The following is a 23,384-nucleotide window of genomic DNA, read 5'->3' on the forward strand; positions in this document are numbered from 1 at the left end:
CTTGCCAACTTTTATTAGGTCCTTTTGGAAACCTGTTTTCCACATTCTGTCTAGCATTTTAAATCATTTTTCATGGAAGAGCTGACCTAAGTAATCCAGCCCACCATATAAAATAATATATTCAATTACTATTTCACTTACTGAAATTATTATTTTAGTTGAATTATTATTAATGAATCAGTGATCAGAAATGGCTGCCAGCCTATCTATTTCCTTTGAAAAATCACATCGATTTCATAACGATTTTGGGCCAAGCCTTTAATTCTTCTGTTCTTGAGAATCAGACCTTGGTCATTACATCTTAAATACTGTCTCTTTCCCTTCCAAGTCGGACACTGAAAGAGGCTTTTAATTTCTGCAGTGATGACGTTATCGGTGTGGTTGGTGTTCCCAAAGAGTTGGCTGTTCCTTTTTTTTTTTTTGAAGAACCACACCCATTCATACTGACACCCTCATCATCATCCCCACCCTGGCATCTTTTTCCCTTTAAGCCCTGGTGTTACTTTTGATTGTTTTTCACTGAAAGAAATATAGGAAAAGAACCCAGAAGGGACCTCACAGTATTTTAGTGTGACCCCTCCCCCCCACTTTAGTGCATTTTATACTTTATCTACCAGTCCTTTTGGTTTGAGTTCTTCCTGGCTTCCAGACGTCTATCTTTGAAATAAACCAACTTTCAGAAAATTATGAGAATGTATACAATACTCCACTGGCACCTTTGCATGATGAAGATAACCTTTGCAAAATTCATTATGTAATTTGGGGTGAGTATGTTGACTTTCCTGTCCTAAAGCCGTGTTCTGTCTTAAATTGATATAAATGTGTACAGCGGAATCTCTCATTTCAGACACATCCCCTGCTTCCCTCCCATGCATCTTCTTGTTTGTCTACCTGCCAGTCAGAGCTGAGATGCGTGCGTTCTTGAGAAAGCTTATTCCTTCTCACCCACACTCACCTATGCTGGTATCCATCCCTGCCAAAGCGGAGGTCTTAGTTTAAGCAGAGTCGTCCTGAAAAGGTGCTTTGTTGCTTTGGCATCTCAGGAAAAAAAGAGCATCCCTGGGCTAGACATTATGTGGTCTCTGCTGCCTTTAGATGGAAAGAACTTGGCTTTGTAGAGCCTAGAGAATGTGAGGGACAGATCTATTTTCTTCCGTCTTCCCTCCTGGCATCTTTATGAAACCATTTCTTTGTAGTCTGCTGTGCTTGGTGTTCCTGTTCCCTCCTCTGGAAGGCCCTTTAGGTAATAATTATGACCGTACCCCAGATTCTCTCCTTGTCTCGTTCATAATTTTAGAATCGCACCCCAACATCCAAGAGGACGGGCCCCCTTATCCTTCTGAGGTCCGTCCCTCCTCCCATGACCCTGTCCCCCACCTTTTATTCTTCTCCACCTCTCACTCTGTGTTTTCCATCAGTCGGTTCTAGTTTAAAGCCCTCTTTGAAATCCGTCCTTTCCTTTCTTCATCATGTGGGCCCCCTCCCTGCTGACTGGCTCTTTTTAAGGGCTGATGTCCCCATGAGCTACGGAGGGCCCTTCACAATAGACAACGAGGGAAAGGCAGGTTTCAGTTCCATCTGTGACCCTGATTCTGGCAGTTCTCTTTGCCGTGTCCAATGCAGTTGGTGTCATTCAGAGAAGCAGAGTGTGAGACACAGGGTTGTGGTCCAAGGCCCGGACTACTTAATGATGTTGCCTTCTTTTTCTCCTTTGTTTTTTTGCCGGTCGTTTTGGCAACTGGTCGGGCTCTGTGTGTCCCTTGTAGACCATGCGATCAAGCCGGAGGATGCAACACCATTACTGTTTTATTTTTTCCCCTTGGGAACAGTCAGTGCTTACAGTGGCGTTCTCGGCACCAAGAACACATGATTTCTCTTCCCCTGGGAAGGGTTTCTCTTTCCAGTGACTTTTTTTTTTTTTTTTTTTTCCTACCAAGCTAGGTCAGAGGAAAGGACGGGGGAAAGAGGCTTTTTTTTTTCTTTCTTTTATGCTGTGTCTTCAGTCTGTTGACTCCCCATCTACTTTGTTGGCGGCCAGAATCCTCTCACCCCTGGCTGTTTTCGAACGTCAGCCTTGGTCACACGGACTTCCTCAGCCTTCACCTTTCCATCCCTCCACTCACAGCCTGGAGGTGGCGAGTTTCATTTTATCCAAATTAAGAGCAAGCAGTGTTCTGAAAACTACTGGTACATTGACTGCTATCAGCTTGTCCCTGGGTCATAGCTGTAAATTACACCATCTCTAGAGAGATCTTTTTTTGTTTGTTTTTTGGAGTCCACTTCCATTTGGATCTGTCTCGAGCCTTTCTGGCTGCAGATTTAAAAATAAGTCCTTAGTTCAAGTCCACCAGTTACTGGCCATTTGATGGTGATACTGGACTTCTTAATCTCGTCCTGGCTGATCAGCAGACGCCCACTCCCAAAGTTGGGAGAGCTTGGCTCCCCCACTGCCTCTTCCCCTCCTTTCCTACTTTGCTCAAGTGCCTCTGGTGAGTCTTCTCTGCTCAGCTTTGCTCCTCAGGACACTGACTTCTTTGGTTTCCCACAGGTGTTGGACAATCAGATAAAGAAAGACCTAGCTGATAAGGAGACGCTGGAGAATCTGATGCAGAGACACGAAGAGGAGGCCCATGAGAAAGGCAAAATCCTCAGCGAGCAGAAGGCGGTAGGTAGCAGGAACCGCACAGCTGGCATCCAGGGGAGGGTTTGTGAAACAGGCTGGGCATTGCACACCAGAGACGAGTCCGTTTTATCCCGTGGAGTTTGCTACTCACAGAAAGCTCTTGCTGTGACCCCTTCCTGTCCTGAAAGCCACAGCTCAGGGGGGCCAGTTGGGCCTTTCACGCCCTTCTTTAAGAACTCAGGCTGGTCTGCCATCAGCTCGAACGATTTCAAATTGCCCCATGGTCCTTGGCATCCCTCACACGTCTCCTTCCTTCCTGATCCCCACAGGCAGGTGGTTCAGAAACTTGCAGCTCAGAGTTTGACCTGTCTTGCTTGTTAATCGAGTTATTATCTCAGACCCTACTGAGTCTTTTCACATCAGCATCTCTAAAGGAGGGTCCTGGGAAGTGATATTTTTAACCAGCAACCCCCCCAACCCCCTACCCTGGCCAATTCTTATATTCTTATGATTCATTAAATTGCGGAGGCTTTGATGTAGAGAATCTAGGACAGTAGTGACTGGGTGAGAAGGAATTCGCTCAGAAAACGACAACCCCAAGGGTGATGAGAAATCCAAACTTGCAGATTCAAGTTTTAGAGGCTCCTGCAGGCTCAGGTCGCGTGCAGACAACACGGGGATTTAATGAGGCCTGTTTACCCACAGAGTGCCAGGCTCCTGAATAGGCCCTCCTGTAAGCCCCTTCGTGTGGGGACGTGCAGTCTCCATTGGATAAAACAAATGAGAGCCAGCCGTTCGAGCCATGAGATCCACGATCCGCAGGGTACAGGCTAGCTGAGTCTCTGGTCAGATCACCTGCATGTCAGGTGACACTTCTCCCCGACCCACTTGGCCCATGATACTCTGATTCTGGTAGAACCATCGATGTGTGAGGTTTCAAAGATCCCCTGTGTTTCAGATGATCAACGCCATGGATTCCAAGATCAGATCCCTGGAACAGAGGATAGTGGAATTGTCGGAAGCCAATAAACTTGCGGCGAACAGCAGTCTCTTTACGCAGAGGAACATGTAAGTATTCACATTCTAACTGCCTGCTCCATTACACTTTGGTCTTCTCCCCTGGGGCATAATCCCCGTTCTTCTGTCTGATGGAGCTGGGGCAGATTTAATTACTTCTGTAGTCGGGCCCAGCCCCTGTATATTTAATGTAATTTTGCTCTCTCTGAAGTGGTCTCAGCCTACTCCCATCCTCTCTTATGAGCTACGTTTTCTTAAATGCTTCAAATTACCATTGGATGACAGAGTGCTTTCCTCTCTAGTGAGGCTATTTATAGTTCACTTTTGGAGAGCTGCTGTCCTTGTCCCCTAGACTTGCCTCCTGTGATCAGCCAGGGGTGATCATGGGTGTGCCTGGCCGGGCCATCCATCTCGCTGGTGTTAAGTCAGGCCCCGGCGGTGAAGTGTGTGGTTCAGTAAGGACTCTCTGGTGCTCCAGGAGCATTTTGATCTTAATCTTTTCCCCCAAAGAATTACAATCTCCAGGATTTTTTTTTTTTTCCCTTTAGATATGTCCCTTCAGAAGTCTCCTTGAACGTTCCCATCTTAGTTTAAACCAGCTTGATAGGCCGCTTGTTGGTCTTTGAGTCATTCCAGTTTCTGGTACTTCGGAGCAGTCTGGTGGAGAGGTGAGCACGGTCTCTGGGGAAGCAGGAGGAATACTGTCTTTTCTGCTCATCACCCTCTCTTCCCCAGGGCCTGTCTCAGTGAGTTGTTGGGGCACTTTTTTATTCTAAGGAGGCCCCTTTCTTTCTGATCCCCTATATAGACTCAGAAATGAAAAGGTCTACCAAAGGAGTGAAATGATAGTATCTCTTGCCTCCCCCTTGACCATGCCCTAATACCCTTGATGAAGGACTCTGAGCTGTGAGGATTAAATGGGCCTCAGGTCCCCATGCTGAGTCAGGACATGCCCATGAGGCCGGGTCAGGACAGCGCTAACCCAGGAATGAGTGTGGTCCACTTACTAAGACATACCTCTTGCACTCCATTTTCTGCCTGCCCTTCTGAGGGGACATGCTCACCTCTAACAAGACTGTGATTTTTCTTGGCTCCTCCCACCACCCCCACCAGGAAGGCCCAGGAAGAGATGATTTCAGAACTCAGGCAACAGAAGTTTTACTTGGAGACGCAGGCTGGGAAATTAGAGGCCCAGAACCGGAAGCTGGAGGAGCAGCTGGAGAAGATCAGCCACCAAGACCACAGCGACAAGAATCGCCTGCTGGAGCTGGAGACCAGGCTGAGGGAGGTGAGAGTGAGGGGTGGCCTCCCGAGAGTGTTTGTTGGAGGACTCGGGCCCCAAACCAGCCAGGTGTGAAGCAGAAATCAGTCCTTATACAAGAGGCATTGAGGTGAAGAGCCCAGACGGGGCCACAGGGGGATATGGGGTAGAGTTCCACCCCCACTTCTTAGGGGTTTGGTAGCCTTGGGCAGGCTCTCCTACCGCCTCTCTGTGCTTCAGTTTCCTCATCTGGAAAATGGCCGTGAAAACGTATCTCGGTCCATAGGGTCACGTGGGGAGTTTGTAAGTCAGTGCATCTTCAAATGGGGGAAGGTGATTCCTCCTTTATCCTGATTTAGCGAGGGTCACGTGACCGTGTCCAGACACGGAGTTTCGCACACAGTTGGCTTAAGGACAGTAACAGAGGCCCCATGACAGTGGAAGACGGAAAGAGAAATCTAAACTTTCGGTTTGATGGAACATGATTTTTTTTTTCTTTATTTTTGTAACCATAAGTTTGTTTTCTATGTCTGCGAGTCTGTCTCTGTTTTGTAAATTAGTTTATCTCTGTCCTCTTTTTTAAGATTCCACATGTAAGTGATATATGGTATTCTTTCTCTTTCTGGCTTCTGGAAGGTGGTTCTTTGCAGAGGTATAAGGGAGCTGGGAAGGTCAGCCAGGTTTGGGGAGGAAAACACACATTGGGCTGTAAACATTTTTGAGGCTGGTGGAAGCTGACTCTCATCTCTTATACCGTGTATTTGTGAAACGCCTGCTGGGTGCCAGTTAGTAGCCCTGATACACAGTGGTGACCAGACAGACCCATCCCTGACCTCGGGGCTGCCAGCCTGGGGGTGGGCGGTGGGGGTGGGGTGAGCCAGCACTGGCAGAGACAGGACTGGAGTTCAGGGACTGGTCACTGGCATTGGGACTGCCAGGCTGGGTGTGGAGATGCCCTGCTCAAATATTGGTGATGGAGGTCTTCAAAGAGCAGATGATCTGTCTTAAGGCAAAGACTTAAGCAGACAGCAGTCTCAGAACTAAACCTCATGTCTTAGTTTGTCCTGGGGTATTGAAATGAGGCCACTTCTCTAGACAGGTGTCAAGGTGTGGGCCCCTCCCACAGGACCACCTGGCCTGTCTGTTGAAATGCAGATTCCAGGCAGCTTCCTCTCTCAGCCGTTTTGAATGGAATTGGGTGTGGGTCAGGGTGGGGTGGGGGTGAGGAGCAGGGATTTGCATCTTTAACAAGCGCCCACTTCTGAGTTTGAGGACCATCATTCTAGGTTGTCCAAAAGCCTTAGGTGGCGATTTAACTCATCCAGGCTGTATTTCTACTCTTCAGTAAGTTTAACAACACTTCCCCATAGTGTCAGCCTTAAGAGTGTGAGTAAATAACTCAGATAGGTTTCTCTGAGCGTGGGAATGTTGTCTGGCTGGCTTTTCCGTTTCCACACATCTCTCTCATCACACCCGCCCGCCCTGCCTCTGTAGCTCATCTGGGCGTTACCGTGCCCCAGGGGAAGCGTGTTGCTTTGTTCTGGAAGCAGTATAGCCAACCCAGCCCCCAGGGGTGGTGGGAGGAATTCAAGATGCTTCCGGAGAGGCTCCGGGCTGTCGGGCTGTCGCTGTCTGTACTCCAGGGTAGCCTGGAGTTTAGCTTTAAGTCTAAAAAGGCGGGTCTGCCTTCTCTTTGCCACCTGCTGCTCTTGAGACTGAGGGCAGAGGCCTCAGCCTCGGGTTTGATGCACCCGCAAGGGTCCTGGGTGCACATGCAGCGTTAGCTCTTCCCCGGCGGAGCATGGGGTTTAGGGGTCCTGGGTGCTCCTTTTGCTGGACAGCATCCTGCTCCCCAACCTCTGGCTGACACATGATGTGATGTCACTGGCCCCTCCTGGTGTCGCCAGGTGACATTGGGAGTTTGCAGGCATGCTGGCGGAGCCATAGCCGCCTCTGGCTGCTGATGTGCTAATAAGACAAACAAATGAGCCCTGCCACATCTTAGCCGTGTGACGTCTGCTCCGTTACTGAGTCTCTCAGGGCCACACTGTGCTTGCCTGTGAAATGGCCTAATAGTCGTACCTTCCTTGTTGGGTAGTGAGGAAGACGAAATGAGTAGAGACAATGTCTGGCGTGTTGACATGAGGGCGACATCTGCTGTCACATTGTCGTTGCCGCCGCCACTGCCACCGTTGTCACCATTGTCCTCACTAGACAGAGATCACAGCCTTGGCTTTGGCTGCCGCCGACTCGTTAAGGACCCCCTACATCCAGACTGTCAACCCAGACCCGTCTCTTGAGTTTCTGACCTGCTGTCCCCATAGACGTTAGACAGCCCCACTTGGATGCGTCCCTTGCAGCTCAAGTTCAACATGGCAAGGCTGAATTTCTTACCCGTCTCCTCAGACTGGCCCTTCCCCTCCTGTTCCCTGTCTTGGCCAGTGGTCTCATTGTGTAACTCAGATTCCCGGGAACGTGGGCATCACCTTTGACTCCTCTCTGTCCTTGGTTCCCTGCCCCACTCCACTGAGTTAAGCACTGCATCCTGTTGGTTCTCGAGGCTGAATCTTTTGGAAGTCTTTCTCCTCTTCTGTGGCCTTTGGGACTTGGGTGTCACCTTTTCCAGGGAGCCTTCTCCCACACCTTGGAGCTGGATGGGATGTCTCCTTTGGGTCCCTGTGGCTGTCCGTGTTTAGCTTATGCCCTGTGGACCCCTCGGCTGCCTCTGTTAGACAGCAGGCTCTCCGTGGGCAGCGAAGCATCTCTTTCTCACTTGGCATCCCAGAGTCCGACATGGGGTCTGGCCTCTAGGACAGCTTGTCAGCGGTGGTTACGTCAGCAGATGTGTCGTGGTCTCCCACACCTCCATGCCTTACGTGTTTTGCTTTCTCTGCTTGGAATTTTCTCTCCCCTCTTATCTGTTTGTTTGGCTCCTCAGTACACAGATCCCCAGTTACCTCCTCTACCCCTGCTGTGTTCCCACCACATCCCTGCACATCCTGACCATTGCACTTGACCACAGTGTATAGAAATGGTTGATTTTGATTTTTGTCCCCAACTCAAAGGCAGAGACTGTCTTTCGTCTCTGTATATATATATTTTTAATGCAGAAGTTGCTGAGTACATCTTTCTTGAATGGATGAAACGTTGAGTAGATAGATAGATGGGCAGACAGAGGGAAGAATGATTAGTTCACGCTGGGCATTAACTCAGGTTACCTAATAAGAACAAATCAGAGCAAGAATATTTAAAATAAGTAGCATTCGGTCTGTTGTTGCATTTGTATTCCCTGTAAAGGTGTCCGTGCTACTAATAAGAGGTTATTTATATTCATCATAATTTTCATGGGAGATTCTTGTGTGGTTCTCCTTAGATGCTTCCCCAAGCATTTGAATATTCAAAAGTAAGGGATGGTTTGCATATCCGTTGCATATACTCTTAGATGTGCTCAATTCTGTTGATTTTTGAGACTCATAGAAGTCAGAGCCGTCTCGTTGATTTTTCTCCTTCTCAAGTGCGTACTGAGAATTTGTTTCCATGACCAAATTTAAGATGCAAGTTGAATGGCAGGTCGTGTCTTGGCATTCTCTTTAGTTAAGCTCAGCGAGCATCTCTCTCTCCCTCTCTCTCTCTCAGGTTAGTCTAGAGCACGAAGAGCAGAAACTGGAGCTCAAGCGCCAGCTCACGGAGCTGCAACTTTCCCTGCAGGAGCGCGAGTCCCAGCTGACAGCCCTGCAGGCCGCCCGGGCGGCCCTGGAGAGCCAGCTTCGCCAGGCGAAGACGGAGCTGGAAGAGACAACAGCGGAAGCAGAAGAAGAGATCCAGGCGCTCACGGTAGGCTGGGTGTGGAGCTGAGGTTTATGCTCACTGTCAGAAATGCCAAGAGAGAAAAAACAAGCCACCGAGTTGCTTCACAGGCAGAAAATTGGCTTATGTGGGCAGCTTCATCGTTGGAATTAGTGTACTAGGTCACTAATTGGGTAATGTCTGAGCTTTCCTAAGTATCCTGGAAGGTTCCTCCTTTATTTGTTTCCCTCTTTTTAAAATCATCATCATTATATTTTAAGTTTCGGTTTAACCAAAGTCCATTTTATATGGGTCTTCTACTTTAGTTTTCAATAATCATTAAAAAAAAATAGTAATCTTCTACCTTACAGTGGTCTTTCCGCTATATTTCTGTTTTTGGTTTGGCTCACCTCATTTGTGTTACTTTTTTTTTTTTTTTTTTGTAAGCTATAGGTTGTTTCTTATGTATGCATTTTGTTGGTATGTTCTGGATGGAAATGATTCTACTGAATGAGAAATTGTTTCTCTAAAATGGACCTGGCTTCCCTGCTCTTTCTTAGCGACTAATTTGATCAATTAAAATGTGTTGTCAGGAGATCGGTCCCTGGTGGTGGTGGGTGTGTGGGGGGGTGATGGGCACTGGATTTAGACCAGTGGTTCTTTCTGGAAGTCTAAAAAATGTGACTTCATTGGCCAATTTCCCATGGCTGATCCTTCTCACAGGGACTGACCCCTACCAAAACTGACAAGAAGTTTACCTATAACATGCCAACTTCACGGTTTTGTAGTGGGAAATACAACCACCAAGGTGACCAGCATGCTCCAGGTGGCTAATCCTCCTGTTTTTCCCCCTCAGAGACGTATACTTATAAATCCCACTTCTCCTGGAAGGCTGCTCAGTGGAGCGGAACTCTGGGCATCGAAAGCTGAATGAGTTTAATGGCAGGCACTCCTCATGGTGACACCTTGCACTTGGCAGGCAGGCGGGCACACTCACGCCTGCTGGTCAGGGTGCCCTCTTCCACGGGCAGGGCACAATGCAGCACAACGCAGTGTCTTTTTCAGTAGGGCACCTCGGTGGGTATCCTACTCTGATTCATTCTGATGCTGTCCCCTTCTCCATCAGCAGACGTTTCTTAGAGCAGAGATACTTCCCTTAGACGACCGTGTGCACGTGTTGCTTGTGATCTATCCTGTTTAAAAGTAATGCATATATGTGTATATACGCATAACATGTGTACATGTGTATATACATGTATACACACACACACACACACATACATATATATCTGCATATGTATATTTTAAAGTAATTTCTTAGAAGTTATATCCCATTGTTGGGTTTGGGGACCAAATTGGGAACATGAGCTGAGAGGTCCAGGGTGCACAAGGGCCAGTCTAGGATACAGGGGCTTCCAGGATTCTGGAGATGCAGAATAACTGCTATACAGAAGATGGCTGTGCATCTTAGATTTTCCAGCACTTATGTGCCAAGTTCAGATATTGACTGTAACCTGAACTTCCTCTGTCTCTATGAGAACACTCATTAAATGATGTCATGTGCCCCCAATATTTGGTTTGGAAAAAAAAATTGTTAAAATAGCTCTTTGTTTATACTCTGCCTTGTTTCAAAATGGATCGGAAACAGTTTGGAAAGATACAAAACAGTGTATCAGGATGAAAAAAGAAAAACAGAGAAAATAAGTCTATAGAAGGAAAAAAATGGAGGTAGAAATGAAATGAATATATGAGTATGTGCCAAGAAGGCTTCTATGCTTTCTGGAGTTGGGCGGATGGGGAAGGAGACAGCCAGATAGCATTTCTTAGCTGCTGAAGGAGTTACCTAAAATTCAACTACCATTACATTTAATGCGTTGTGTATTAATATTTTCCCCCATGTGATACACTTGAGCTCGGAAAGAGGAGACATCAGTAATTTAATCCATACTTAATGAGCCCTCACTATGTGCCTATCCCTGTGTCTTTAGCTTTTTCTCCCTAAGGGATTGGGCTGTAATTCCTGAAATCCTTTTACTTTGGAGCAGAAAAGGACACGTTTATCTCTCTGTTCTGTTGGAATTGGGAGGGAGGCGGTGGCTCTGCATCTCATCCTGCCGGAGAGGAAGGAGGAGGGTGTATGGTGAGCATGTGTCACTGCTGTTTATCTGTGGGGAAAGGAGTCTTTAAATCCTGTCTTGCTGCTGGTCGGAATCCGCTGTGTCTAATGGCTGCTGGAAGCCAGCACAGCAGCAAGTCACGACTTAATTTAGTCAGATGAGATCACTGCCTCAGAGCATCTTCTTATAAAAAAAAGAAGAAAAGAAAGAAAGAAACAAACCTCCCTAGGTCTCAAAACTAGGGCTCTGTGACTCTCCCCGATGATGAAGATATCTTGGAAAATAGGGCTTGTTCAAAAGGATGGCAGGAAAGTGCCTTTGGTCAGATGGCTGTTTGTAAGCCCATCACAAAGGAATTCAAACCCACATCAGTTTGCTTCTGTTCGGTTTGAGGGCTGCAGATTTTCCTCTCCCTTCCTCTTGATTATGTCGCATAAACCTAGTTATGGACCACAGGTGGCTGCTGCCAAAATGGCTTTGTTGAATTTGTTGTGAAGAATGTATTTTCAGAGAGAACGAACAGTCACAGATGCAGTATTCTGACGCCCTGTCTCATTGTTCTGGCCCCAGTGCAGACCCAGTGAAAGCATCAATCACATTAAATCAGCTGGATCTAAACTGATCTCCTGGGAAGTTTCTGTGCTTTACAGCAGGCTGTTTTATCAATAAAAGGGAATGGTCAAATGGGCCATATTATTGCTTTAACTCGAAGAGGCTGCTATCCCCTCACCTGGGGAAGGGAGCAATCACCATGTTTGCTTCTTCCCCTGGGTCAAGTTAGATGCAGCACAGTTCAGTGGAAGCTTCCACTGGAGGAGGGTGGCAGGGGGGCCGGGCCACCATCCTTGGTCTTCTTTTTCCCCAACCCTCCCTTCACCCAGCCTGTCAATTGCATTTGCATTGAAATTCACTGGCTGTTAAAAGCTGAGCTTGAATCAAGGTAGAGACCAACAGGAGAGTCAAATTTGAACAAAAAGCCAGGCCTTTAGATTCCTTTAAGATTCCTCTTTGCTTTTTGGTAGAAGAGAGAATTTTCCACATGGACTTGAAGTACAAGACTCCGTGTAATCCTTCCATCTGAGGGGGAGAATTTGAGTCTGCACACTGTATCGCACACGGACACGTGACATGAAGGAAGCGTGACTGAGTGTGGCCGCAGGGTGGAGGTGTGGCGTGGGCTCTGTGTGCACTAGAGTGGCCCCCCGGACACGTTTCATGTCCCTGCCCTCACATTCTGTTCCTGATTTGGTTAAATGACTAACGCTGAATAATCAAATGTCAAAAGCTAGAGGCACTCATGAAAGGAGTCCTCCCAGCATAGCGTGATTATGGGATCCCAGAGCCATCCTCTTTGATCTGTGAGAATCATTAAGTCAATGCGTGCTCGCTCGCTCTCTCTTTTTTTTTTTTAAACAAAAATATCCTTGTATTTCATTAGTAAGCCACTGGCGTGATAGGCAAGATGTGAAATTGGGTCACATAAGGTGACAGTCTTGCTTGGTGCTTGCCTCCCAGGGAAAGGGATGGGTGTGTGGAATCCTGAGTGTTCTAGAATCCTGACCCTGGATCCCAGAAGGTGGTCAGACATCTAAACACTGGTTTCCTTTTCTCAGCTCTACAGTATTTTCACTCATCAAGGCTGCATAATAATCCTCTCTTCTTTCTCCCTCTTATAACTTTCCTCAAAATTAAAAAAGACATAAATACTCCCCCATGAGAGTGCCTCTCTGGCTTCCAGGACACAGCCTTTCCATTCTCCCTATTGCTCCTCCAACCCTAGGTCAGTGATGGTCATGTTGGGGGTCGTGGCTCCATGGGGGTCCCGAAGTTCCATTTATTTTCATAATAATACTGAGATGTCATGTGGCATTTCACATTGTGTCAACATTTGCACCGATGGTGCAAAAGCAATGCTTTTATTTTAAAATAAAAAACAAATATTTGAAAAGATCTGTTTTAATGTCTCATGTAAATAGCTGTAACTCACATGGACAAAAGCCCTTCAGAGCCTTCAGTAACTTAAGAGGGTAAATATTTATTCCCTGTAGCTTGTAATACCTAGTTAACATTCAGATTATTTCATTGAGATGCCAAAACTTATCTCACGTATTTTATTGCCTTCATGCATACTATTATGTGACCTTTTGTTTTTTTGTGCATTTGTTTACAGCTTATTTCAAAGAAACAGTAAAACATGTTTCTTGCCATTTTAAAACTCAGATCAGTTCAGTAATTATTACAGTATTCCCAGCAGTCACAACAGGGTCAATTTCACAATGTGCTTATATTTCAGTCAATAATAAATCAAAAGCCACAATGATGGTAGTTCCTTACATTATACCCTGAAAGAGGATTGCCATTTGGTGTGTTGAAATGATCCAGAGACCTCATAATGGTAAATTTTAATAGAAATGAAACAGTATCCGTGATTGAAATTTCAGACTGCAGTGGGAAGTCACACAAGTTTTTAATGGTGTATTATTTGGAAACTTTGCTGTTAGAAAGTGGAACAGGGCTTCTGTCCCTCAGCCTAGGCCAAGAGCTGTTTTATGATTACTGCAAAAGGCTTTGAAGAAGTTAACTCCACCCTCAGCTTCCCATTTCTGTCTTTGAGAGATTTCACACCAAATAGTCATTTAGAGCAGAGGTTGGCAAGCTACAGTCAGTGGGCCAAACTTAGTCTGCTTCCTGATTTCTATAAATAAAGTTTTATTGGCACATAGTCATGCCCATTTGTGTACATACTTGTCTGTGGATAATTATGAGGGAAGAGTTGAGTAGTTACGACAGAGACTGAATGGCCCTCAAAGCCAAAAATATTTACTATCTGGTCCTTAAAAGGAAAAAAGTTGTTCACGTCTGCTCTAGAGTTTACTAACCTAGGGGCCTTATTCTTCCTCTAGGATGTTCACAGATGAGGCTCACCAGTAGTGCAAATATTTGGGTAAATAGTATTCTTGCCCCATTAAATGAACAAATCTCTTGTATCATTGTTGGGCAAAAAGCAGATCATGTTTTGGGGAAAAAATTACAATCTATTAAATTAGTCTATGAAAATAGGGGCTAATTATTTGAGAGGTTGATTCTAAGCAACAGCTTTTGATTTATGAATCTGTAAGTGTCTGTACAATTTCCAGTTTTTGTTTTGTTTCACCATTTTTCCTCACTTCTTCATTATTCTGTGTAGATTTAAGTCTCTGATTGTCAGTTTCTTTCTGCTTAAAAAACTTCTTTTAACATTTATAATAGTACAGGTGTGCAGGTGGCAAATTCCTTTAGTTTTTGTATGTCTATAAAGGTCTTTATTTCACCTTCATTTTTGAAAGACAGTTTTGCTAGGTATAGAATTCTAGATTGACAAGTTTTTTGTTTTTGTTTTCCTTTCAGTACTTTAAAGATGTTGCTCTACTGTCTTCTAGCTTAATACCCCCCAAACCCCGGCCCCAACACTTCTCTTCCCCCCCTCCCACCCCCAAACTGGTGAGAAATCCATCTTTCTTCTCTTTGTTTCTCTATATGTAACTTGTCTTTTTCTCTGGGTGGTTTTAAGCTTTTTCTCTTTATTATTTGTTTTAAGCAGTTTGATTATGATGTGGTTGAGCTTAATTTCCTTCCTTGTCCTGTACTTAGGGCTCCTTGTCCTGTACTTAGGGCTCATTGAACTTTTTGCCTTTATGCGTTTATTTTTTTGTTGACTTTGGAAATTTTGTGGCCATTATTTCTTCAAATATTTTTTTCTGTCTCTCCTCTTACACTGCTTCAGGGACTCTGATTCCATGTATATCAGTCTTCTCATAATTGTTTAATAGCTCATTGATGCTCTGTTCATTTTTTATGTCTTCTTTTTCCTTTGTGTATTTCATTTTGGATAGTTTCTATTGCTGTGTCTTAAAGTTCACTAATCTTTTTTTTTCCCTGCAGTGTCTAATATGCTGTTATAAACTCATGCTATTAGTTTATGGCAAAGTGGACATATTAGATAATAATCACAGCTAAACTAGGTGCTGAATTTTTGGACTTACTTGTCTTATAGACCTTCTGATTGAGTTTTTTTTCTTCTTTTTTTAAGAGAAGGACCACTTTTTTCCTCTGCTGCAAACTGGATTCTTCTTTGGGCTTTGGTAGCGAAGCACAATGTGCTCTAATCCTCCATGTCTCCCAAATCAAAAGTCTGTTGGGGCTCCCTTGCCTCCTCCTTCCCCTCAGCCCCCATGTCCATCAGCAAGTCTTACTACCTGTGTTTCCAAGAGATCTCACCTCCATCCAGTTGTCTCTGTCTTTTGCCAGCATCCTACTCCAGGCCACCATCCTCCCTCCCTTGAATGGCAGCAGCAGCCTCCTCTGGGTTTTCCCACTTCCTTCTACATCTTTCCTATTTTGATCTGTTCTTTCTACAGCATCCACAAAGTGACAACCAGGCCAACTCACTCTGCATCTTAAAACCTCCACTGGTCTCCAAGTCACTGCATTTTGAATGAAATCCAAACTTTCTGGGACTTCAGGATTCTTGGTGCAGGCCTGTCTCTCCACCATCATCTTGGGCCACATTTTCTCTCTTTTGTTGTGCTTTAGCCGCATGGTTTTCAAAAATCATTTGGCCATAACCCACAAAAGAATACATTTTACCTTGCAGTCTAATGCAAGAGAGCATACATACTGTATTTTATTGACTTTTAAGGTAGCTAATCAGGGTGCATTTTAGAGCCTGTATGTGATTTTATGGTTATATAGACATAAACATGTCACAATTTCTTTGGCAGTACCTTTTTTTCTTAATGTTACATAAAAATGTGATAAGTCATACAATTGATAGCAACTTTAAACTTGATGAATTATGTATCTGAAACAAGTTTCCAGCAACAGTGTTTATCTTTACTATCCAAGGCCCATTCTGATGTTTTCTAATCTATCCAAATCTATAATGTTTATTCCATTTCACTGGATAAAGCAAACCAAAAAAAAACAAAAACCAAAAAAACAAAAAAAACAACTCACTTGGCGTCCTTGCTCTGAGTCACAGCTTGAACTGTAAAAAACTGCTCTAGCCACTTGGATCCTTTTGTGTTCCCCAAATGCACCAAACCCTTCTTGCCTCAGGTTTTTTTCCAGATGCTGTTCCCTCTGCTATCTCTCTCTCTCTCTTTTTAAATATATTGTTATTGAAGTATAGTCAGTTTACAGTGTTGTGTCAATTTCTGGTGTACAGCACAATACTTCAGTCATATAGGAATGTGCATATATTCGTTTTCATATTCTTTTTAACCATAAATTACTACAAGATATTGAATGTAGTTCCCTGTGCTATACAGTAGAAATTTGTTAATCCTCTGCTCTTTTCTGTTCTTTGCATGGCTGGCTCCTCATCAGCCTGCAGGTTTCAGTTTAAATGTCACCTCTTCAGAGAAGCCCTCCTTGACTACCCCATCTCTTCCCCCTTACTCTGTTTTCCTGGGCCCTCTTAGTTTCCTTCGTAGCACTCGTCACGGTTTGTACTCAGGCCCTTGTTTATTCTCTCTCTGCCCTCCCCAAAAGGAAGGTGTAGGCCATAGATGCTGAGTTCCGAATCTCAGCAGCTTTGGATTAAAAAAAAAGTCCCTCCTTTGCCCTGTATGTGTGTCCGTGTGTGTTTGTTTCTTTCTTGGGAGTAGGGGGGCAGGGGGCGGGCAGCCAATTGGAGGGAAAGGTTAAGAATGGGGAGTAAGACAAATATAGGTAAAGACTTCATCCTACATTTTAGTTTTTTCTTTCACTGGCCCCTAAGGTGTTCATTTGAATGTTAGCTATATTTGTACAGGGTATGCGTGTGTGGTCTAAAGAGTTAGCTGTCACTAATCTGGCATTGTGTATCCCTGGAACTTGACTTCTCACGGTGGGTATGACTTGGTTAATTAGTCCTTTGAGAAAACGATGCTGGGGCAGCTGCAATGGCATTCTTGCCTCTTTTAGGCAAGCTGAGCTTTTCTTTGCTTGACCCAGAGCATGAAGAATTGTTGTTCCACCCTATGAAAAATTCATGATCAACTTCTTACCTTTTAGGCACATAGAGATGAAATCCAGCGCAAATTCGATGCCCTTCGTAACAGCTGTACTGTGAGTATTAACCAAAGATGATAAAAATAACATGAAACTAAAACCGAGAAGGAAAACAGGACATCTCTCCCTAATGTCAGGAAGTGATGTTTTGACACAAACTTTCAGCTTGAAGCAGTTAACGCAGTCAGATGATTTGGAGTTTCTGAGCCCCAGATAACTTCAGTGCCTTGGGTTCCTGCCAGTTAAAAAAAATGTGAACCATTCTTCATGTTTGCAGAAGCTTCGTTGGAATGATCAAAATAATTCTCACTGCCGACCCACTAATAGGTCTCAGTAGCTGCAGCAGAAGTCCCACAGGCGCTCCCCCTCCTTCTCCAGTCTAGAAGGTTCTAGCCCGAGGCTGGCCTAAGACAGCAGGGTCAGTGACACGTGTGAGACTTCTCCAGCCTGCTGCCTCTACAGACAGGAAGGACCAACAAGTTCTTCTCCTGGGGAGTCGGGAAATGTTAACGTTAGCAGGCAAAGTCTGGCTTCCTAACATGCAAATTCAGAACCTAGGACTTCTTGGGAGACATAACTTATGTTGAGAGAAGTAAATTCCAGGAGCAGATAAGCGTCATTCATAGCTTATGTAATAGGGTAGGAAACCCAAAGCCTGTCCTTGGTCAGAGTGCAGAACTGAAGTAGGCCCCTTTCAGAAGGTAGGGATGTTGCCCTCATTCACGGTTCTGCCTCCTTTCATTAGTCCTTTCATGGCTTTATCACCTCCCTCGTCACTGTTCAGTGAGCTTGCCTCCATTTGTATTATTTGCATCCATGAATTTCCAGAGGCACCCCTCCACCTCCTGTATATGCATTTTATTTTCTTGTAATGAACTCCTTTCCTACTGTAAATTGTACATAAGTCCTGACGCTATATGCTTTCTCCCCGCCACTTCATTAAGGTGTGAAATGCACACAGAAACATGCGTAAAGTGGAGCTAATCTGAAGTGCACAACTCGATGAATTTTCACATGTGTAGATGACTTATGCAACCATGACACAGATCAAGATACAGAACATTTTGGCTCCTGTCCTCTTCCCATCAGCATCCTTTGTCCAAAGGGTATCCTGACCTCTGATACCACACGTTAGTTTCGCCTCTTCTTGAGCTTCGTATAAATGGAGTCACAGAGGATGCGGTCTTTTGGGTTTAGCTTTGTTGTTACCTAAATTGTCTGTGAGGTTCATCCATGCTGTGGCATCCATCAAGATTTTGTTCCCTTCATTACGGAGTCGTGTTGCCATTGTGTGACTAGAACTGAAGGTTGTTTATCCATTCTCCTGTCAGGGGACATTTGGGTTATTTCTGTTAAGAATAAGCTGTTTGGAAACATTCTCGTATAGGACCTTTGGCAATTCTAAAAGTCCTTATTTCCGATGAGCACATACCAAGATTAGAATAGCTCGGCCGTGGGATGCGCCTCTGTCTGACTCTGGTTGGTACATGGCAGGTGGAATTTAGGTCTGGATTTCCTGACGCCGTGGCCGCATCTGGGGTGAGCCCACCTTAGAACTTTCCGTTGATTTCCTCCATTCTCACCTCCCTTCCTTGAGGAATCGGTGCATTATGTTCCTACACTCTTTTGCCTTACTTTTTCAGTTTCTTATTGTCTTGGTTCCTTATTTTACGTAAGAATTATTTGCTTATGTTACATACATTCTCATAAATGATCACTGACTAAAATATAGATCATTTTAGTACTGTGATTTTTTTTTTTACATTACTATTTTTTCCTAAAATAAACTTGGATGCATTTTAAATGTGTACGCCAGTGATCCTGTTCCATTCATCTGGAGTTTTCTTTTCTCCTTTTTTCATCTTTTTTTTTTTTAACAGCTTTATTGAGGGGTAATTAGAGGACAATGGGCTGATGAGTTTTGGGATGTTTGTGTATTTGTGAAACCAGCAAAACAAAGTAACAAACATAGTCGTCACCTTCAAGAGTTTCCTTGTGCACCTTTGTAACCCACTCTCCCCCCATGTTTAAAACTGGGAGTTTAGTTTTAACAGAATACACCAATATGTAGAAGAAATTTGGTTACTTTCTTAGGTAACTTTTACACTTTCTTTAGCCCTCAAACTTGCCTTTTCTGGAATAGTGACTTCTAATTCCTTTCTTCCTTACCCCTGGCATTCTGTGGAGAAGCCTTTGGGGGCTGTCCCACCCACTGGGAAACCCACCCGCATTTCAGCTCGAGCAGCTGGGCAGCCGGTGGTCCAAACCATGTGCTCTGGAGTCATATAGACTGGGTTCAGATTCTGACCTGGCCTCTTGGTGAGCTCTGTGATGTTATACTCCTGAGCCTCCAATTTCCTGGTCCGTAAAATGGGTATGACATTGTGTGTCCTCAGTTCCAGTCCACCATTGAATGTAAGATGCATAATTCATTTAATACCTGCTCTTTGCAGGCTGGGTGAAGGAAGAGAGACAGCGGCTTAGTCCAGATTTCAGAAACAGTAAAACCTTAGGAAACACTGAGTCACAGCATCAGAAACCTGGTAACAATCCCTGCCTCATGGGGGTTCCTGCAAGAATTAAGTGAGATGATGCGTCAGTGTCTGTGCAGGGCCTGGTCCACAGAAAATACTCAACAGTGTTGGTTACTATTATTTTATTATATTGGATTTACAGCAGAATCTCGTTTAGAAATTGGTTCTGCACCTCAAAAAAAGTTTGAAAACTACCACTGTAGAACAACACTTGACGGTAAGAGAAGGTCTCAGTTCCACTTTTGCAAGTTCAGAGGCTGTTTTGTAGATACTTGAGCAGAGTGATAGCTGCCCCTTTCTCGGGGGCGCCATGCAGGGTCGTCTCCGCTGGGACATGTCATCTTTGTTCCCAGTGGGAGCTCCTGCAATAACTCAATCGATAGGAGCTCCCAGTTAGCAGCTTTTAAAAAGCCCATGAACAGGAAGATTTTTCAGGCTCAGACCATTTCTGTATTTGAAGAGATTTAAAAAAAGGATTTGATCCAATCTGGCACCTAAAACCCTACCTAAGTCTGTTTTGGAGAGGAGTTAGTGGGCAGACATATGACACGGTTTTAATTATGAATCAATCTGTCAGCTATAAGATTAAAAATAAATAATATGCAAATAGCTGCCTTCAAGAAGGAACGAGGCATCAAAATAGGACGGCAGCCCTGAGTCTTTTTAGCCTGATGCTCATTGTCTGACCGGTGTCTTCACCCACAGTGTGCTCTTGGCTATTTACCAGGTAATGTTCCCTTTGCTGGTTCCCAGTTAGGTGTGAGAGCAAACAGATGTATCTTAGAACCAGGAGGTGTGCTTGAAAAGGAACAGATAACCCCAAATAGAGATCTTTTTTTAAATTTCTTTTGGACACTGAGAGTAGATAATTTTTTTTGTTTCCCTGTTCTCTGTTAGAACTGCATCAAGATCTCTATCTGTAAAAACAGCACAGAAGGAAGCTCTGCTGGCCCCTGCATTGTGAACCTGTCTCTCTCATCCTTTGTACCACTAGGATGGACTCAGCCTTTCAGTTTATCCTTCCTACCTTCTATCCTTGGGGTTGAAAGGTTAACAGACTCATAATATAGAAAACAAATCGCTTGCCCTTGGTGTGGAGGGAAACCCTGGCCACAGAGTAGACCTAAGAATTCTCCTTGCATATAACATGGTTTCAGACCACAGACTGCCGATTATTAATCCTTTTTATTTTAAACCAGGGAGACCATTAATTTCCTGCCTGTGTCTCAAGTCAGTTCAACAGCTGTGAACGCAATAATGTATGTGGGGGGGTGGGGGGTGGGTGTGCCTCACGCTTAATACCACAGCCCCAGCAACTCGAAACAGTCACACGCTAAACATGTTACGGCTCGGGCAGAAAGAATATATAAAGCATGTGAATGAGTTAACGTGCTTTAATGAGGCCTCGGTTGCTTCGTGCACACCCATAATCCCCTTGTCAGACAGGCCAGAGATGATGATGAAATATAGAGCCAGCAGTCACAGACTGTCAACAGGAGTCAGATGTGAGACCCCTTGAAAACCGGATGAGGACAAGGAAATGGAAGGGCTCCTCGTACCCAGTGGGCCCACCTCGGTTGAGGTGAGAGTCGTCGTCTTGGCATCTCACTGACTTTCCGAGTGTTTTGTCTTTAGCACTTTATAATCTAGTTTTGGGAGAAGGAGAAGAGGTGGCAGAAAGGGGCTTATAATAAATTGCTTTTTTTTTCCCCCGTGAGTCAGAGAAAGGGAGTAGGTACCCAAAGGCTTAAATACGTCCCTGAATGGCAGGTAAATTATTTTGGCTGTGTGTGTATTCTTATGTGGCTAGGTTTTCTGCAGTCTGTTTGCTCCTCGTGGTGCACCACTGATGCCTCCACATCTTGGTTGTGAATTGTTACCCCTTGTATTTCACACGATACAGTCAGGGAGAATAGCATGCAGGAAAAAATCCAAAACATTGAAACCATAGCAACAGAGGAGGCAGTCACTCTGGTATTGACCTCCATGCCACAGGTGGCTTATCTAGGGTTCCAGAATCCATTCTGTAGCCCAACTTCTGGGCCAGTTTGCTCATTCTTGGTGGAAGGAAGCACAGGGGACACATTTACAGTCTTAGAGGAAAGCTCTTAGGCGATGGGTTTACTCCATGCAGGGAGGAGACCAGCTGAACTGCGGGGCATCATTTATTCAGTTTCTGCTTCCGGGAGATTTAACCCTGTCGCACTAAGGGTGATATGGAGGGCAGAACTGCCTGCTGGGAATGATGGACTTGGAGTTTTTTCCTATCCAGTAGGAGTAACATGACTTGATATTAAAACACAAATTACTAGACCACTTACTGCATTAAAAGCTGATCAGCTCAGTTAACAAAATGAAAAGCTATGTTTTCTGAGCCACACTGAACAAGTAGACTTAATTGACATTCTTTAATTCAGTGTGCCTGGGAAGTTTTTTTTTTTTAATTGATAATCAAAAGGGGGTTAAAATAGGGAGTTCATCATGGAAACAGTGGCAGCGTTTCAGAGACTAAGTCTACTCTAGGTCTGAAAATGGGAAACAATTAATAACCGTGGGCTCAAAGGCATTTCCTTTTAATTTACTCCTTTGTGTTACATAAAATTTAATTTACTGCCTGTGTGCCTCATTCCAACTATTATTAGAAAATTGTCCTTAAACTTCTGAAGTATTATATATAAAAGCTCTCTGCAGGGCCTGGTACCAAGCCTCAGCAAAGAGAACAGGAAAGCTAAGTGCACTGAAATTGAAGTCATTCTGCCACTGAGCAGGGAAATAATTCAGCAAAACCAGATTAAATCTCTCAGTAAAACGACCATTTCATACACATGCCTTCCCATTTAAAGTGATACCGCCAATATACAGTATTATGTTTTGCGGATTATTCTGAGCATCCCTTAAGTTTTTTTTTTTTTCCTTTTGTTGCATGAAATTAAATTTATTACCTCAGATATTATTGAAATAACTCTTAGTGTCCTTCACTTAGTCTTCCTTGATAAGGACTTAATTTTGCTTTCTAAGGCTGTCTGCAATGATAATGTCCCTTCGGTGGTGTCCTACGCATTTTAGCTTCATTAGCTGATTGTGGTACCGGTCTCTTTATTATTCCTCTTTCCTCAGTTTGCATTTTACATGTTATGTTATCGTCCCTGACCCGATCTCATGTAAAGTTGCCCCTTCCACGTGGCAGTCACTTTTGATTGATTCGCTTTCACTGTTTTTTTCCGCTGAATCCCGAGTTATAGAGAATCAGAGGTATTTGCTTTTCTGCCACAGCACCTGTGCTCGGCGTGGGAGCTCGGGTCTGGCCCTCGGGGATTGGATAAGCAAACGTGACCTGCATGTCAACTGTCAGTCTCACGCAGCTTCAGACATCAGTGGCTCTAGAAGCAATTTCTCATTTAAAATTGACTTGCTTGAAGCGTAACTGGACCCCTTTCCTCTTTTAGGTAATCACAGACCTGGAGGAGCAGCTCAATCAGCTGACGGAGGACAACGCTGAGCTCAACAACCAAAATTTCTACTTGTCCAAACAACTCGATGAGGCCTCCGGTGCCAACGATGAGATTGTGCAGCTGCGGAGTGAGGTGGACCATCTCCGCCGGGAGATCACGGAGCGGGAGATGCAGCTCACCAGCCAGAAGCAGGCAAGGACCGTAAACGATGGCAGAGCTCCCCAGAAAACTTTGAACCCCTTTAGATTCTGGAGTGAGTGCCTGTGGCATCTCTCCCAAGGGTCCTTAGACTCAACCTGTCCAATAAAAGAGCTCTTTTTTATAATCATGTCTGTTTCGAAGGTTTGGGGGTTTTAATTTTGTTTTTGAAGGGGGGAGGTAATTAGGTTTCTTTATTTATTTACTAACTTTTTTTTTTTTTAATGGAGGAACTGGGGATTGAATCCATGACCTCATGCATGCTAAGCCTGCACTCTACCATTGAGCTGTACTCTCCCCCCAGTTTGGAGGTTTTAAAAATAGCTCTTGAAAGTGTGTAATTGTTCTTAATTTTGATTTAAA

At 44.5% G+C, this 23,384-nt stretch overlaps 1 protein-coding gene across 1 annotated transcript in view; it reads left to right on the plus strand.

Moving 5' to 3' along the window:
* The window catches only part of CIT (citron rho-interacting serine/threonine kinase), a 147,982-nt gene that overhangs the window by 92,128 nt on the left and 32,470 nt on the right, over positions 1-23,384 (plus strand). The window contains 6 exon segments of the mRNA XM_006192696.3: positions 2,549-2,665; positions 3,582-3,691; positions 4,754-4,928; positions 8,538-8,735; positions 16,841-16,894; positions 22,818-23,015. Of these exon segments, the coding sequence (XP_006192758.2) occupies positions 2,549-2,665; positions 3,582-3,691; positions 4,754-4,928; positions 8,538-8,735; positions 16,841-16,894; positions 22,818-23,015 (852 nt within the window).

This window comes from Camelus ferus, chromosome 32 (assembly GCF_009834535.1).
Source record: "Camelus ferus isolate YT-003-E chromosome 32, BCGSAC_Cfer_1.0, whole genome shotgun sequence".
Taxonomy (NCBI): domain Eukaryota; kingdom Metazoa; phylum Chordata; class Mammalia; order Artiodactyla; family Camelidae; genus Camelus; species Camelus ferus.